The 15,946-nt window shown below is 41.0% G+C and overlaps 1 protein-coding gene across 8 annotated transcripts in view; it reads right to left on the bottom strand.

Annotated features, from left to right (window-relative positions):
• The window catches only part of nsmfb (NMDA receptor synaptonuclear signaling and neuronal migration factor b), a 61,566-nt gene that overhangs the window by 37,742 nt on the left and 7,878 nt on the right, over positions 1 to 15,946 (bottom strand). For 6 of the 8 annotated variants that reach the window (XM_032579105.1, XM_032579099.1, XM_032579101.1 and 3 more), the window contains 4 exons: positions 7,621 to 7,682; positions 4,624 to 5,394; positions 3,366 to 3,438; positions 71 to 76 (listed from right to left, as the gene is read on the bottom strand). In XM_032579105.1, the coding sequence (XP_032434996.1) occupies positions 71 to 76; positions 3,366 to 3,438; positions 4,624 to 5,394; positions 7,621 to 7,682 (912 nt within the window). The remainder of the gene's footprint in view (positions 1 to 70; positions 77 to 3,365; positions 3,439 to 4,623; positions 5,395 to 7,620; positions 7,683 to 15,946) is intronic. The other 2 variants (XM_032579107.1, XM_032579104.1) reach the window with 1 other exon arrangement.

Here is a 15,946-nt window from a genome sequence, read left to right as displayed (position 1 = left end):
TAAAGCACATAAGAGGGAAAAGGCAGAGGAGCAGAAGAAAACAGTGGAGGCGTTTGGAAGGGTTACTCACGATATGCTAGAGTCGAGGTTTGGAAGGCCGCCAGACAGAGGGAGAAGAAAAGAGAGATGAAGAAAAAAGAAATATAGGAGAAGTAAGTAACAGGGTCAACTAAAATATTCCACACACATTTCAAGGACTGATATACGCTTCAGTTCTCACCGTATTACAAATAACCGATCGCCAATGTAGACTGGAAGAAGTTAGGAGCAGCAGAAACTTCATTACTGTCAGCTCACATTAGGGGGCCGGCCGTTATGACTAACACTTTGATCGATGACGATGTGGTCAATAAAACGGCGACACACCCGTCATGTGGAGATGAGAGACAGGGCCAAGCCACTTTAATCAGGGGCCATGTCAGAACCATTCATCAATCTGACCCAAATAGGGAGACAAGCAGATGGAGGCAGACAGAAAAAGGACAGAGAGACACTGACATACGGACAGAGAAAATGAGGGTGTGAGAGAGAGGGGGCTGATTGAGGGTGTTTGTAAGTGGTAATTATTAGATCAGAATGAGAGGCGATGATTATCCACTAACTACAGGGCATGTGTGAACGTGTGAGTCTCTTTATTCGTCTGTAAATGTATAGCATAGAATGTAATTTTGAATATATATATATATATTTTTTTATTTGATCAAGTTTCTTTCTAAAACAACAAAAACAAATTTCCTATTTTATAGCTGTGGACAGGTTTTCAGTCTGCGTTAATAAAATATATATTCAGGATTTTAAAACTTTTTTTCCACGTTGGAGACGTTTAGATTTATTGTCGACTTTCCCCAATTTACTCAAAGTCGAAACAGGACTGGGAATTTATTGTCATTTGTCATTTATCATGATAAATGTCTTATCACAATGAGACTTTGTTTCATCATTGTCATGACAACTTCCAATTGATGATGTTTAAAAATCCCTGAAACTCTTCATATTGCCAGAGTTGTTATTTTTATCCTCTGTTCCATGAAAGTTTTCTGTCTGTATTTGGCAGAGTTGTAACATATCCATCTAAATTCTTTATATCTATAAACTTATGATCTAGGAATAAGCTGTTGTTAAGAATGGCTTCAGAAAAGTCAGTCCTATATTAGACATTAAAGGACCTTCAGTCCCACTTTGTATAAGGCTTAGTTCATGTATATTTCAGTGTGATTCAGAATTTGGACTCGGTGTAGAGCTCCCCCCCAAAAACCCCAAATCTGTTCATCCAATTCGTAGTTTTAAAAAATCCACCTTAACTAAAACAGAAACGTAGCTCAAATAAACAATTCAAAGCTCAAAATTGCTATAAAATGTATGACAGTGATGAGTTCTGAACACAAACAGTTTGTCTGTCTGGGCAGTGTCCTGTCTGGTGTGGTGGTCAGTGACGTAGGAGCTCCACAGGGAACTGTGCATTCTCCCTTTCTCTTCACCCTGTATACCACTGATTTCCAGTACAACTCTGAGTCATGTCACCTACAGAAGTTTTCTGATGATAAGAAAACACGTGTATAGGGGATGAAGGGGGAGTACAGGACACTGGTGGACAGCTTTGTGGAGTGGTCTGAGCAGAATCACCTGAGGCTCAACATTAGTAAGACCAGAGAGATGGTGATTGACTTCAGAAGGAAGAAGACATCTTCACGGCCACTGAAGATCAAAGAGGAAGTGGTGGAGGAGGTGGAGGATTACAAATACCTGGGAGTTGTAATCGGCAACAAACTGGACTGGGCATCTAACACTGACGCTGTGTGCAAGAAGGGGATGAGCAGACTCTATTTTTTAAGGAAGCTGAGATCCTTCAATGTGTGCAGCAAGATGTTGGAGGCCTTTTATCACAGTGTTGTTGCCGGTGCCATCTTCTTTGCTGCTGTGTGTTGGGGAAGCAGCATCAGAGCCGGCGGCTCTAATAGACTGGACAAAATCATCAGGAAAGCTGGCTCTGTACTGGGACTAAGGCTGGAGTCCCTGGAAACTGTGGTGGAGAGGAAGACACTGAAGAAGGTTCTGTCTATTATGGACAATAAACAGCACCCTCTCCACCACATAGTGGACAGACAGCAGAGCACCTTCTCACATAGACTGCTCCAGCTCTGCTGCCGTAGGGACAGATACAGGAAATCCTTCCTGCCACATGCCATCTCACTGTACAATAAAAGCTAAATCATTGTTCTGCACTAATCAGTCCGATTTTGCACAACTGCACTGTGGCACACTTGCTGTACATATATTTACATATACATATCTGCATTTTTTTTTAATCTTTGCAAGGACTGCTCTTAAGTTGCTTTTTATATTAACAGCATTTTATATTTTTACAATTTATAGCATTTTATATTTTATTTTTTATTTTATCTACAACTACTACTCAGTGGTAGTTGTTATTGTGTCTTGTCTCTATGCTGTAACTGCGAAGTAATTTCCCTTCTGGGATGAATAAAGTACCTCTATTCTATTCTATTCTATTCTATTCTATTCTATTCAAATGTGCAGAAAAGACAGTAAGGCCCTGTGAGGCACAGCAGTAAGGGTGGGCATTTATTGTGTCATTTATCATTTATTCTGATAAATCAAAACCTTATAAATTTTTTTGTATCTGTTACATGCAGTGGTGGCTGCATGTAGGATTTCCCCCCAAATTCAGGTTGCTGCTGAGCTCCAGCGGGTTAAGCAGGCCCAGCTGGTTTCACTCTGACTCTTGATGAGCAGAATATAAGTCTAGCTGGGAAACTGACTTTCAGGGCCTCTTGGCCAATTGGGCAGCATGTGTGCTGCAGCTTTGTGGTGCTGCGATGAAGGATTTGTCTGCTAGAAACCCTGGTTTTTGTTGTTATTCTCCCCTTTCTTTTCTTTTAGGTTCTCATTTTCACCTTTGAGACTTCTTCCGATCCCACTTAAAGAATAAACCTTTAACTTTACCCTCCTGGTTTTGTCTCTTCATTTTTTCCCTGGTTATCTATTGTTACTGCCCCCCTCCAAGACCCCTAGACTGCCTTGGGGATGGAACAGTATCTATTTCGTTTATTTATTAGATTTTTTTGCTTGGATTTTTTTCGAGAGTGTTATTTGTGTTTCTGAGACTATGATTGCTGTGCCGTGCGGTCACAGCCTCACAGTTACCTGAAACAAGAGGTAATAAATAGTTCTTATCACTTTTATAGAATAGAAGTACTTTATTCATCCCAGCAGGGAAATTACTTTGCAGTTAAAAAAAATTATCGTTATCACTAAAGTGCCATAAAACGTGCTTAAACTTCACGTTCCCGTTGCCCGGCCCTGGCACGGAGTGCGGGTTGAGGCGGACTCCTGGCCATACTCACGCCTGCATGGTGGTGGTGGCTGTCTGGAAGCTGAACATGTTCTCCTTGGGGAACCAGCTATTAGAGCCGTCCTCTGTGGAGACGGAGAACAAAAGGAAGGGGATGAGTCAGAGAGGAGGTTTATTTTTAACACAAGCCTTACAGTCAGCTGAGGATGGCAGTGAAAAGTGAAACTTTCATGTATGCCCCTATAGAATAGTGAGAAAGCACAAGAAGAACACCAGACATTACGGCGATGCACGCCCGCGCACACACACACACCAGTACTTTGTTGAAGCCGCGTGTTAAAACTGAACCTCTGGATCCTCCATCCAGAGGTGAGTAGGCAGCGCTCTCATCCTGCTAATCAGATGCATTGTTGAATGAATCATCAGCAGGTTGGTGCACCTCTGGATAAGCACTTGCTTTTGGACGCTGCTGGACGATTCAACGTCAATTTGGTGTGTGTTAACACAATGACAACCCTTTTTTTTTTTTTTTTAGGTAGTTCTTTTTATTTCCAACTGATGTGACAGAAGCTCAGATGACAACGCAAGCAGTAGCTTTAGCGGGTTAGCATGGCTTCATTTTTCAAACTTTAAAATGCTTTTGCTGTTGTAGCTGTCTCATTTATACAGGACTTTACGCATTGCAAATACTAAATTCTTACATAAACTGGTGCAGGTATACATATGCATCTGTATCTGTGCATATACTGATACACTATGTGTGTATGTTTATGCACGTATGTGTGTTTATGCATTCATAGATTTATCATTTTGAGAATTTGTATGTAAACTCTGAGGCTGGACGGGTTAAAGTGCTGCTTCTACTTCAAGCATCTTTTCTTTTGTTTTTACAGAATATTTTGTTCAAAATTTTTTTTTGTTTTGTTGAAATCTGAACTGCTTGAAAAAAGAAAAGAAAGAAAGGAGAAAAAAAGAGTACTGCCACAGTGTTGTTTCTTCACTGAATTGAATCAGGTTGTGTTTTGTACCTTAAATCAAAATCTGAAAAATTCCTAAACTTTCAGACAGTAAAGCCATGTTTGTAAGTAGCTGTTAGTGCTTGCTTCCTGACTTTGAGGATGATTTACAAACTGAAGTTGATTTAAATCATTAAAATAATTAATATTTATGAATAACTAAACTTCTTGGGCAAATCTCGTCTAAATTTAGCACAAATTGTTCAGAACTAAATGAGATGAAAAGAGTCTGTGCCAAAGTTTTTTCTTTTGCCCACTTCGTTTCTACTCAATCATTTAACAATGTTTCTCTACCCTTGTCGTCAGTGGACGTCCTGTCCTCGCTGTACACCCTCTCCAGCTTCTTGCGGGGCTTCCCTGCGTCCCGTGGTGAGGTGTCCAGGTCCAGTGACCTCTGGCTTTGGCACGGGGCTCGGATACAGGCCACGCAGTCTGGGCTGTACTCCTCCCTGGAGCCGCCTCTCCTTATCCCCCAGTCACCAATGTTGCTGGCACTCCTTGAGCTCTGCAGAGGTTCTGAGGATGATGAGGGCCCTCCCTGTTGCTGGTTGGCATGGTGATGGCTAGCGCGATGATGGCTACCGCGGTGGTGGCTGCCTCGGGCGGCTGTAGCTGCTGGCTGGCTGGTGCAGGACAGGCTGTAGATGGCGGGGTTGGAGGGTTGGGAGCCCGGGTGCTCCCTGGGGCCCTTCAGTACCTCCAACTCTACGGTCTCCTCGCTTCCGGGGCCCCCAAGAGTCATCCCGCCTTCTCTGGTTATTGTGTACACCCTGGGTGGCTTCAGAGCAGCGCTCCCCTCGGAGCCTCTGGCACTTGGTGGGTCCTCTGAGGAGAGGCTTCGCTCGACAGAGAGTCTACGTTTTGAGGGGCCCGAGGGTCCTTGAGCTTTGAGGGTGTCGACCTGAGGGGGAGACTGCAGATTTGTCCTGGGATGGGGCTGGTGGGATCGACTGGGTTTAGTTATAGGCAACGTGTTGCTTCGCGGCGGCAGATTGTTGTTATGCAAACGGCCGACGTCCGGAGAGTCACAGTCCTGACCGGGGAAAGTTTCAGACAGAAGATGATCTGGGGACGAGGAGAAGCAAAGCAGAAGGAGAGACTTTTACACACAGTAACAGGAACTCACCGTTAAGAGAAGGTAACAATCAAAAAAGGTGAATTTAGATGAGACTGTTTGTTCCTCCTTGAAAACAAAGAAGGGCTAAGCTCTTGTGAGGTTTGAAGATCCCTACCTATTTATTCGATGGCTCTGAGAATCAGTTTTTTAAAGTGGTGGTAAAGTGGACAGGCAGGTAAATGCCATACACACAGCAACAGCAACATCCAGAACAGGGAACACAAGAAGCTTAAACACTGAAAGCGCAAGGAGAATTTGTCATTTCACACATCCTCAGCTTCTAGGCGTCTGGATGTACAGCTGAAATGAGAGATTTACAAAGACCAAATAAAAAGACACAAATACGTTTTTTCTCACTGTCTGAAATTAAACCAGACCAAACTTTTCTTGCTTTAGCGTATTTGGAATTACCAAAATTATTTCTATTTGCTAAATGCCAGAAAACGCTCTAAAAACTTTTTTTAGAGATACTTTTTAAAACTTTCATTGAGTTAAAAAAATTTACATACATACATAACCGTGTCGCATAGAATCTAAATCAGTATAGAATATTATAGCGTAGTCCATTGGGGGATTTTGCTGCTCAAATTCTGCAGTGGTAATAAAGCCAAGTTCCTGTGGATCCAAGTGTTTCTAGTGTCAAGCTAGAAGGTAGAAAATCAATAAAGGGTCTGAATTCTCAAACAAGGAGATTTAATTGGTGAGTGTTGCACCTTACCGTCTAAAACAAGCTGAAATGAATAAGGCTATAAAGTGTACTTAAGAGAATAATAAGTATTAATGTGTTTCTGATCCAGCAGAGCGACACATGCAGCTGCTGTGTTTGGGATTTCAAATGTTGAAGTGTTTTGATGCTGAGCATTACACCGTTTGAGTGGTTTTGGTCCCTATATTTACCCGAACGGCTCGATTTGAAAACACACTTTGTTGAGTCACTCATTACTCCTTACATAATCCAAAAGGTTTCGCATTCGGAGGACACCGGCACAAAATGGCCGACAGTAGAAGCGGTGCAGTGCTTTGTAAATAGGGAGATTTGAGTAGCAGACCCTGCTTGTTCAACAGAGTGGAAAATGACCAGCAACCAGTTAAGAGTAAATTTCTATCCGTTTTTGTCCTGATGAAACTCTGGAACTGGAAGACAGCCACTGCTGCACAAGCTTTGCTGATTTCATTTCAACTTCTTCTGTGCTGAATTTAAATGTTCAGTGTGACGAAAAAGTGTGCAGTATTTAAGTTTCACAATATTCACTAAAATTGCGCTATCTTGAAACTTTACCAGGAAGAACTTTTATTAACTAATATATAGGGTAAATTAGACAAGGTAATATTACTGAGAGTATGTGGATGTTGCCTACGTTGCCTACATTCCCATGTAAGTAGGAAGGGTGAACTTTTTCACTTCCTGGTTAGATGTTTTGCATCTGGTTTTGGTGAATAAATACTGAACTCCTGTTAAATTTTTCCCCCCTTTTTAGCACTTTTTTTAAGGTGCAGTATTGTGTTTTCCAGGCGCATAGTGCCATTTTATAGCACAATCACGTAACAAAGTTACCTTCAGTTGTCATAAAAATGCTGTATAGATCAAATATGATGTAAAAGAAATTTGACCTAGCAAATTAATCCCTTGAAATTGGGTTTCTGTCTCTTTAAAATCTCCTGCTCTTTCTGAAACTAAACCTTCAGGAAGTCATCACAGCATGGCTCCTCTATTAACCCTTTAACAACATTTTTACCAGCCTTGCTCTGAGAAGTAGCTCCTATTATGAGCTCAGCAGATGTGCAGTTCCACCAGGTGTTTGCTCATGTCTGCTGTCTAGTCAGAAGGAGCTGAGTGAGGGATTTGCTGGGGACGGGTGAACTATGAGGCAGAAACTTTGAAATGGCAGCTCAGAGGAGAAGCTGCGTCTGGATGGTCACCCAGGCGTTTTACACATCTGGATGGTCGCCACCAGAGATTAAATGATTTCTCAAACATGCATGAAACACTCCAGGTATGTTTTTCAAGCATGAATAACATTATAACATAATGTAAAGCTCATAAAAGTTTATTTAACATAATATTGCCCCTTTAAAATTTGATCTTGGACCAGACCGCATCAAGATGTGGAAACAAACAAAAGCAATCCTGAAATAGGTCACAGCAGCTATAACTCTTACTGTGTGTTCCCTACCTGCTCCGTTGCGGTTCTCTGGGTTTGTGTTGGACAGATATTCTCCAAATGCTCTGGCTGCTCTGTGGACACAAAACACAGGCAACAGTTAACCTGCAGGTTTCACTGCATGCAGAGTCTGCCTGAGCTTTTTCTCTCAAACCGGGTTCTCCTTCAACCAGATTACACAACCTAAACAGACATTACCATGACATTTGAGTGCAGAATTAGTAAGGAAAGCAGTGTGGCATTTTCTGCACTAAAACACAAAATATTAAATGTTTTTTTGGGGTTTTTTTCCACCAGGATTTCACCAGGCTGTTATTAATTAATGATGAGGCAAAAATGGAATAACTGTGTAGAAAAAACACTGAATCCAATATATAATTTATTACTTTTTAAAGATGTTTTCTGTCTAACATTGTCTGTGTCCCACTGGAAACATCTTGGCCCACTTTTCTTTACAACATTTCTTCTTCAGTTTATTGATATTCCTGCATGGCTCTGTTCAGGTCCACATAATTTCATATGCAAGGTGTCAAAGGTCTGCTGCAAAATAAGTCCAAATCCTGATTGTTGGTAGACTTGCGTTGATTTGATGCATGAACATAACTCTGTGCCTTTGAAGAAGGAAAGATTGAAATTGACAGGAAATGCTATATTCAACTTTTCCGGATTGATGAGCCATGATTCATTACTGATGTCTTTCCACCCTGACATTGTGTGAAAAGACGCCTGGACTTATAGAGGTGTTCACAGTTGCTGATCATCAGTAATAAAGTTCACTGAATTACCTGACCATGCTCCTACTTCCCCTCCGTATTCCTGTGGAGGGGGAAAAGGTGCACCACATTCTCTGTACACATAAACTCTCCATAAGAGCTTTCCATTACCAATGTGCACAAATCTTTGCATTTATTCTGCTAATGTAAAATACATAAAAATGAAAAACAACACAATTTCACGATTGCAATGTCTCTATTAAATAAGAAAGAAAATTAAATACATGAATAAGCTTGTTCATGAAATAGGTCAATATAAATCATGGATGATATGGCTGATAAACCTATCATCATAAAAGCGTATCATATCAGTCGGTATCAATAATTGCCGATATCAATAATTGACTATTTTTACGTTTTAAGTATCTGAAACACTGTCAAACTGTTGGCGTTTCCTTTCCTGTTTTATCTGTTGTTTTCACTCTACACTGTTGAGGCGCAGCATCGAAACCCGAAACTGCTGTGGCACAAGTTACTGGACAAGTTGTTGCTAGGTAACCAAAGAAAGACAGAGTTGGCTAAGTCCACCAACCATGGTTAGCTGGTCTCTATAGGTCAAGCAGCTAACGCCTTTCCTTTGCCTACATCCCCCAGAACGCTCTGCGGTTTTGGATCGGAGTTCCAAAACCGCAGAGCTGTAAGAGAAGTTTTATCAACATCATCATCAACTTTATTTATGAAGCCCTTTAATACCAGACACAGCTGAAACAAAGTGCTGGTCAACAGTAATAGATAAATAAGCTTTAAGAAAGTCCAAAAAAGAAAATGCAAAGTTTGACCCACCAGGTCACGTTAGCAACTTTCCTACTATAATTCACAACATTTCAGACAAAAACAATCGGAATCAGCAGGTAAGTTTTCTTAAAACCTCTAGAACCCGACGGACCCACCGGTGGGTCCGTCGGGTTCTAGAGGTCAACAGAGACTGAAAACTCCAATGAGTGAAGACCCATAATCGGTGATTGGCCAGAAAAACTGCAATCAGTGCACCCCTAGTGGAAACTGCATTCTTAGACCTCAAGTGAAATAAGTCAGATCATGTAACCTGGAGAATGTAGAGTAGAAATGATCTTTCATTTCCCCAGATAAAAAAATTGTAGGTCAAACACAAAAGATAAAACAAAATGTTAAAAACATAAAGAAGGTGTACTTTCTACCACATCTATTTAAAACTTACTCAATCTTTCCTTTGATAAATAGATTAACTGTTTAGTGGGATTTAAATACCAACAACAGCTGGAGCAGCTGTAGTCAGATCCCAATACAGAGCAGCAGTCAGAGCTAATGGTTCTCCACCTGCCCACCCACTCCACTAACGCCTTCCTGCCACCAGCACATGGACCTGCGCAGACATCCTCAGGTTGGACCGTGGAACAGAACATTCTCTGCACCTGATTTACATCAGCACATGGTTAAAACTCCCTGAGGGAACTGTGGTGTTTGTTTTAATCCGCACACAAGAAAAAAAGCCCTCAGTAATTAAATATCAGGTGGCATGTGAAGGCGCTCTCACTCTCCAAGCCCCTCCCCGTCTCATGCAAGTACAAAGAAAAAAAAAACGAGATCTGGAGAAAAAAGAAACCTGCAGTAATCTCTGATCTGCCTGCAGGATTTTCTGCACAGCTCCCATCAAAGAGGAAAAAAAATCCTCATCGTGCATAAAATAAATACTGGAACAAGCCGATGATGACAGAGGAAAAACTGCAGAAATGAACTGAACTCCTCAGGAATACAAAAGCTTCAGACAGCATTTTATTTTGGAAATTCAAACAAGTTAAGAATTCCATCATGTCTTTTATCCGTACCCTGATTCTGCTGTTTTCAGCCTTGGGACACACAGGGGACGGGGTAGGAGATCACACACCGTGACAAGTGGGAGATCTATTTATGCGAGACCAAAATAGAAAATTGGGGGAGTGGGAAGCAAGATGAGGAATGGAGATGTAATAGTCAGAAAAGGAGTATTCAGTAAGGAGCTCGGATGGAGGAGAGCAGCAGACAGATGATTCAGAAATGAGATGATATGTTTGTGTGACTCGCAGTGTGAGTGAGGGAACAGCAGGGCAGCACATGAAGGATGGAAGAACTTTCTAGAATAATGCAGGATGTGGCAGCATAGTGAGGAGACAGAAGTGCTTCAGTAGAACGCTTCAAAGAAAACAGTTGTTTTATATTGGGCTGTACAGTAGTGCAGTAGGTATCATTACCAATGGTACCTACTTGCAGCTAGAAGGTCCTGGGTTCGATTCCTGGCCCGGGGTCTTTCTGCATGGAGTTTGCATGTTCTCCTTGTGCATTGGGTTCTCTCTATTATGAATGATAGGATGTGATTCTGGAAACATGTGTCTTGAATCTCAAGTGTTTGGGTTTTGGGTTGAATGTGTGTTTATTCACATTGTCTCCATGTTGCCTGTGTATTCTGACAGCCATCCCCCTCCCCATCTCCTCAGTTCAACTTCTCTTACTTCCTTTCCCTCTAATTCAATTAAAATTAAAAAATGCTTTATTGATCTCAAGTGGAAATTAAATCACAGCTGTCTCTAATCAGCCACCTGCTCCTGGTTCAGCTCCTGGAGCAGGATTCTCATGTTATGCTACCAACCCGTATTCCTCTTGTGCTGTTTATCTTGAACTCAGCCCCGGGCTTCAGAATTTTAACGTTTTTGATTTTAATCATTTGTAAAGGGACAGTATTATGTGTTTTCCAGGCAAATAGTGAAATTGTTTAGTGCAATCAAGGAACTATGTTAACTTCAGTTATAAAAATGCAGAATATATCAAACAATTTAACTCCGTGATGTTGACCCTCTGTCTTTTAAAGAAGCTCCTACTTTTTCCGACAGCGTTTTTATGAGCGTTGGACTGAGAAGTAATTTGTATGATGAGCTCAGCAGGTGTTTGCTGATTGCTGCTGCCACTAGTCTGGGGGAGATGGGTTGGGTGGGTTGGGTGGTGCTCTCTGAGGTGGAAGTTTGGCTTGAGGATGAAACTCGAAAGAAGAGATGTGTGTAAAAGGCGGTGTTTGGTGAGAACAAGTGTTTAGACACCCCAGAATAGTTGCCATGGGAGATTTGGGGGTTTCACGAACGAAAGAATCAAGGTGACATTCCTGGTATATTTTTGTTGAGGAAATAAAATTATCACATGATGTTAAGCTAAAAAAAATAAAATAAAAGTTAATTTTATATACTACCAATCAATCAATCAAGCTTATTTGTAAAGCACATTTCATCAACAAGGCTGTTCAAAGTGCTTTACATTATAAAAACACAAAAATGCAAAGTCAACATTACACATTAAAAATATACTACTGCCACTTTAAGTAAACAACTGACTTTCATCTGCCTGCATCCTTCCTGCATTTTGGTGTCATTTGATTTGTGGCATTATGACAGAAGGCTCTGGTCACCTGGCCGGTTGTTTCTGAGTTTGACCAGGAGTCACCTTCACCATACCGATGCTGCAGTCCCAGGAGGCTCCTGTACTGTGAACAATAAAACCACTGTCTCCTTAAAGCTACAAGCACTGGTTTCAGGCTAACCATGACACAGTCCATCGTCTTCTTGATGTACATAGATCTGCTGTCATTGAGTTACTGGACTGATTAAGTCAATCCAGGGGTCTGTTGAAAGCAAAGGGAGCTGAGTTGCTGTTTGGATCCATACAAACATATTTCACATTGAAATCTGCTCTGAGACTCCGTCTCCAAACCAGGCAGAGGACAATGGAAGCAGCACAGCAGACCAAACCAGATTACTGTTCAGCTAGGCCCGACAGCAAGAATTCACCTTGTTCTCCGACTTGCTGCCGTCTCCAGCCTGAAGCTGTGTTCTCTGATCTTCAGCCATCTAGAACAGCTCAGATCCTCTCATGCTGACCTCCCACTGCTCCCCCACCTCCTACCACCACGCACTTTCCACAAACCTCTTTTTTATCTTTGACATTTGCAGTACGGATTCTTTTTTGAGGTCGATCTTCAGTTTTTTCCCGTTATCTGGTTATATCTACTACCTGTTTCTCATGTTCTTTATGTTCCTCAAATGCTTTATGTTTATGTATAGTAAAATCATTGATGCTTAAAACTACTGTTGGTGTTCAAGCAGTAAAATGTAAGCAGGGAAACATACTGAAAAGCTGCTGCTGTAACTCTGAAAAAAATACTTGTAAATGGTTAAATGTTTAATCCATGTGATCAGACATGTTCAGAAATCAAACTCCAAACATCCAAGTCAAGCCTCAAGTGTCTGAAGAAAGTTCATTTTCTCTCTCAAGTCTTTGTTGAACGAAATCTAAACTCTAAAGACTTAAAATAAACTTCAGATCAATTCTATCTGTGCCTCTGGCAGCACTGCAGCGAGTCTGGCATCTGACTCCAGAGATACTGGAGTCAGACATTTAGAATCGGGGAATCTCAAGATTAGGGTGATGGCAAAGAGGCTTTCCAACCTGAAGCCTCAGAGCTCAACACCAAACAGAAACTATAAAATACCAGCAGAAACTTGCAAAAAGCTGCTCAATAATTCCATGGAGAGTTTTGTTACTCCAACGTCACAACATGTTTTCCAATTGTAATTCCAATTTCCAACTATTGAAAAAGGTTATAAATGATTTTAAAAATGACATTTTCTTAATAAAACGTATAAAAAATGCCAGACGTGATTTCTGACCAAACTGGCATCCATATTATGATGCTTAATTGTATTTTCAGATAATCCTGTTTTATCATCTAAAATTAACTTCTTGGTTGAATAAATAAAACTTAAATCTGATATACATATTCATAATTTCGGCCTTGCCTTCACCTAGAGATTAGAAGCTTTCAGAATGTATTCTAAATAGAGGTTGAATGTGTGATTTTGTCCTGCTATAGTGAAAGATGAATTTATCTCGTATAAATTTATCCATGCATCTTTTCCAGAGGTGGAAAATCAATCCGTGCTGTAAATATTTTTTGAATTTACACTTTATACTTTTCCATTTTTCACTCTCCTATGTTCTAAAGATGAATCATTTCTCTTTGTGTTTAATTGTGTTGAAGAACACTGGGCTGATTTAATGCTCTGCTAATGACAGAGAGAGATAGGTGAGCAGCAGATCGGCCCTCAGTGTTCACATTGATCGGACTAATCATGATCTGTATCAGTAATCACCCCCCAGTGAACAGATGGAGAGTGGAGGGCCAGGCTGAGGACCCAGTGCAGGGCCCCTCCTCCATCTGCTGCTGTGGGTGAGATACACACTTATCTCACAGTGCAACATGTGGTGACAGAGTGTAGGATGGCACGACGCTGCTTTAGTTTCTAACACATCGATGATGCCTTTTGGCTTCCATTGTCTTATTATTGAATATGAATCCATCACTTCTGCTACTGTTGATGTTTCTGTCTGAATCCAACCAGGAAACAATTGAAAAGAAGGAGAGAAGCAGCTTTAGTTTTCTCTGAGTCACTGCCATTACGTTTATCTGCTTGAGATGAGAGAGACAGAGATACTTTTAGATTTTCCGCAGAGTCAGAAGTTTCATACCGTTCCTTGGTATTTGGTGGATTTGCCTTCAATTGTTCAAACTTCTCACAGTGCTCCGTGCAGTCGGCTTTGTTGGGTGGTTTGCTGTCCCGAGTTCTACTCTCGTTCCTGGTTCTCTCTGCCTCCTTGCTGTCAGATTACTTTCATATTAAGGCGACTAGTGGCGAAAGAAATTCTTTACAAAAAAAAAAAAAACACAGTGATGGACGTTTGGATAAAACAAAGGGATTATGCAGTCTATTGCAGCTGTGAATTATCCTCCCACCAACGCAAAACCAGTTTGTAGTTAGCATGTCTAAATTAATATCTGAAACAAAATGACTTCTTTTAGACCTTCCTGAAAATGAAAACCTGGAAATCTGAGATGTTTGGTTTGAGACGATGAAACACTTTCTTAAACATTCTTTGAAAACCTGCATTTTTACATTTCAATCTTAGAAAGTTAGGCAAAGTGATTAATCATGATTAATCACAGGGCTAGAGTGTGATTAATCATATTACATTTTTAAGTTCATTGACAGCACCAGTATGTACTCTATGCCTGTGTGCTGTGAGTCCTTGGAAACTGAAGTCAAATTCCCGATTTGTGAAACAGTACAGGAAGTCGTCTGGGTTGAAGTTGATTCAGTGAAGCTGATTCTGATAAAAGGTTTGACTGTCATCCTGAACGCCACCCACTTACTACTGATGGTGGTTTCCCAAACTTGCAGAGGCCCATAAATATTGCAGTAGGTTGTGTAGGATGTGGAGATTGTAGCTTAGCTTCACGCCTTCATTCTTTCTGTACTGTGAGTGCAGACACACAATGAGGGTCAATGTTTTGTGATATGACCAGTGTCTGCTGCTCTCTCCCCCATTTCTGCCCATCTCTCCTCACAGCACACCTCAGGAAGGCTGGCTTGTAAAATCCAGACGACTTCATTAAGGAAACCTTGTTCCTTTCACTCCACTGACAACAAAGCTCATGAGTCAGGAAATGATCTCTGCCCAGTAGAGCTCACAGTTCTCAGATAATAGATTGCAGGTTCCCATTCTGCCTCACATCAATCTCTATATATCAGTTGAGGAGTCTCTTAATGTTGGGTAGGTAATATTTTGTTTTGTGTGTTTTGTTTGTTTTTTTTCGGAGGGGGGGAGGCTGGGGGGTTGTGATAGGAGGTTTATTACCCTGAAGGACAAATTGACCATATTATATTCCTCTGGGGAGTGGGGAGTTTAGGATTTTTATGGCTTCCTATTGAAATGTGCAACCCCTCATCACCTGTTCAGTTTTCAGGGCAACAGCCTCAGTCTGATTTTGAATCCACACAAGTGAGCACACAAATCATGGCTCTTGAAAAGCTTTCTGTTAAACTAAACTAAAACACCATGTGTCTTTCTTTCACAGCGACTCCTGTTTAACGTCTACTTACGTAGAGTCATAAAATGTGATCAACACTACAGCCGTTACAGGTCATGGAACAGTGATGTAGCACATGGAGACAGACTGCATATTCACTGATACTGTGATGTCATGTTGCTTATGGCTTATAAAGGTCAAGGATGGCCTTCTGCAAAACTTCAGAGCCTACGTAGATGGAGGCTGCAGAACACATTTAGTTCAAGTCAGAATGACCTTACCACAACCCCAAAAGAAATAATGCATCCAACTACATATCTGTGGACATTATTCATATAGTTAGAATCTCAGGAAAAATATCCTAAATAAACCAATGGAATGAATATATTTTTAACATTACAGGCCAGTACGGTTACATTCAGCGATCATGTTGGTTCAAAGATGCTTCAAATGTGGCAAATGACTAAGTGATGTTTTCACAGTCCAGTTTCTTTACAACTTTTAGTTGTTTGTGCTTCTCACAGTCACTGCTTGTTTCTGAGCACTACATCAAGTCATAATGCCATTCATGCCATCAAAAACATACTTGGAGCTTTGCTTTCTTCTTCCATGCATGTTTGAGAAATCCTAAAATCTCCCATAGCAACCGTTCTGGGTTACAGAAATGCTCACCAAGCACTGCCGTTTATACACAGCTCCC

This window comes from Xiphophorus hellerii, chromosome 12 (genome assembly GCF_003331165.1).
Source record: "Xiphophorus hellerii strain 12219 chromosome 12, Xiphophorus_hellerii-4.1, whole genome shotgun sequence".
Taxonomy (NCBI): domain Eukaryota; kingdom Metazoa; phylum Chordata; class Actinopteri; order Cyprinodontiformes; family Poeciliidae; genus Xiphophorus; species Xiphophorus hellerii.
Note: the sequence above shows the minus strand (reverse complement) of the source record. Positions and strands in the feature narration are given on the sequence as shown.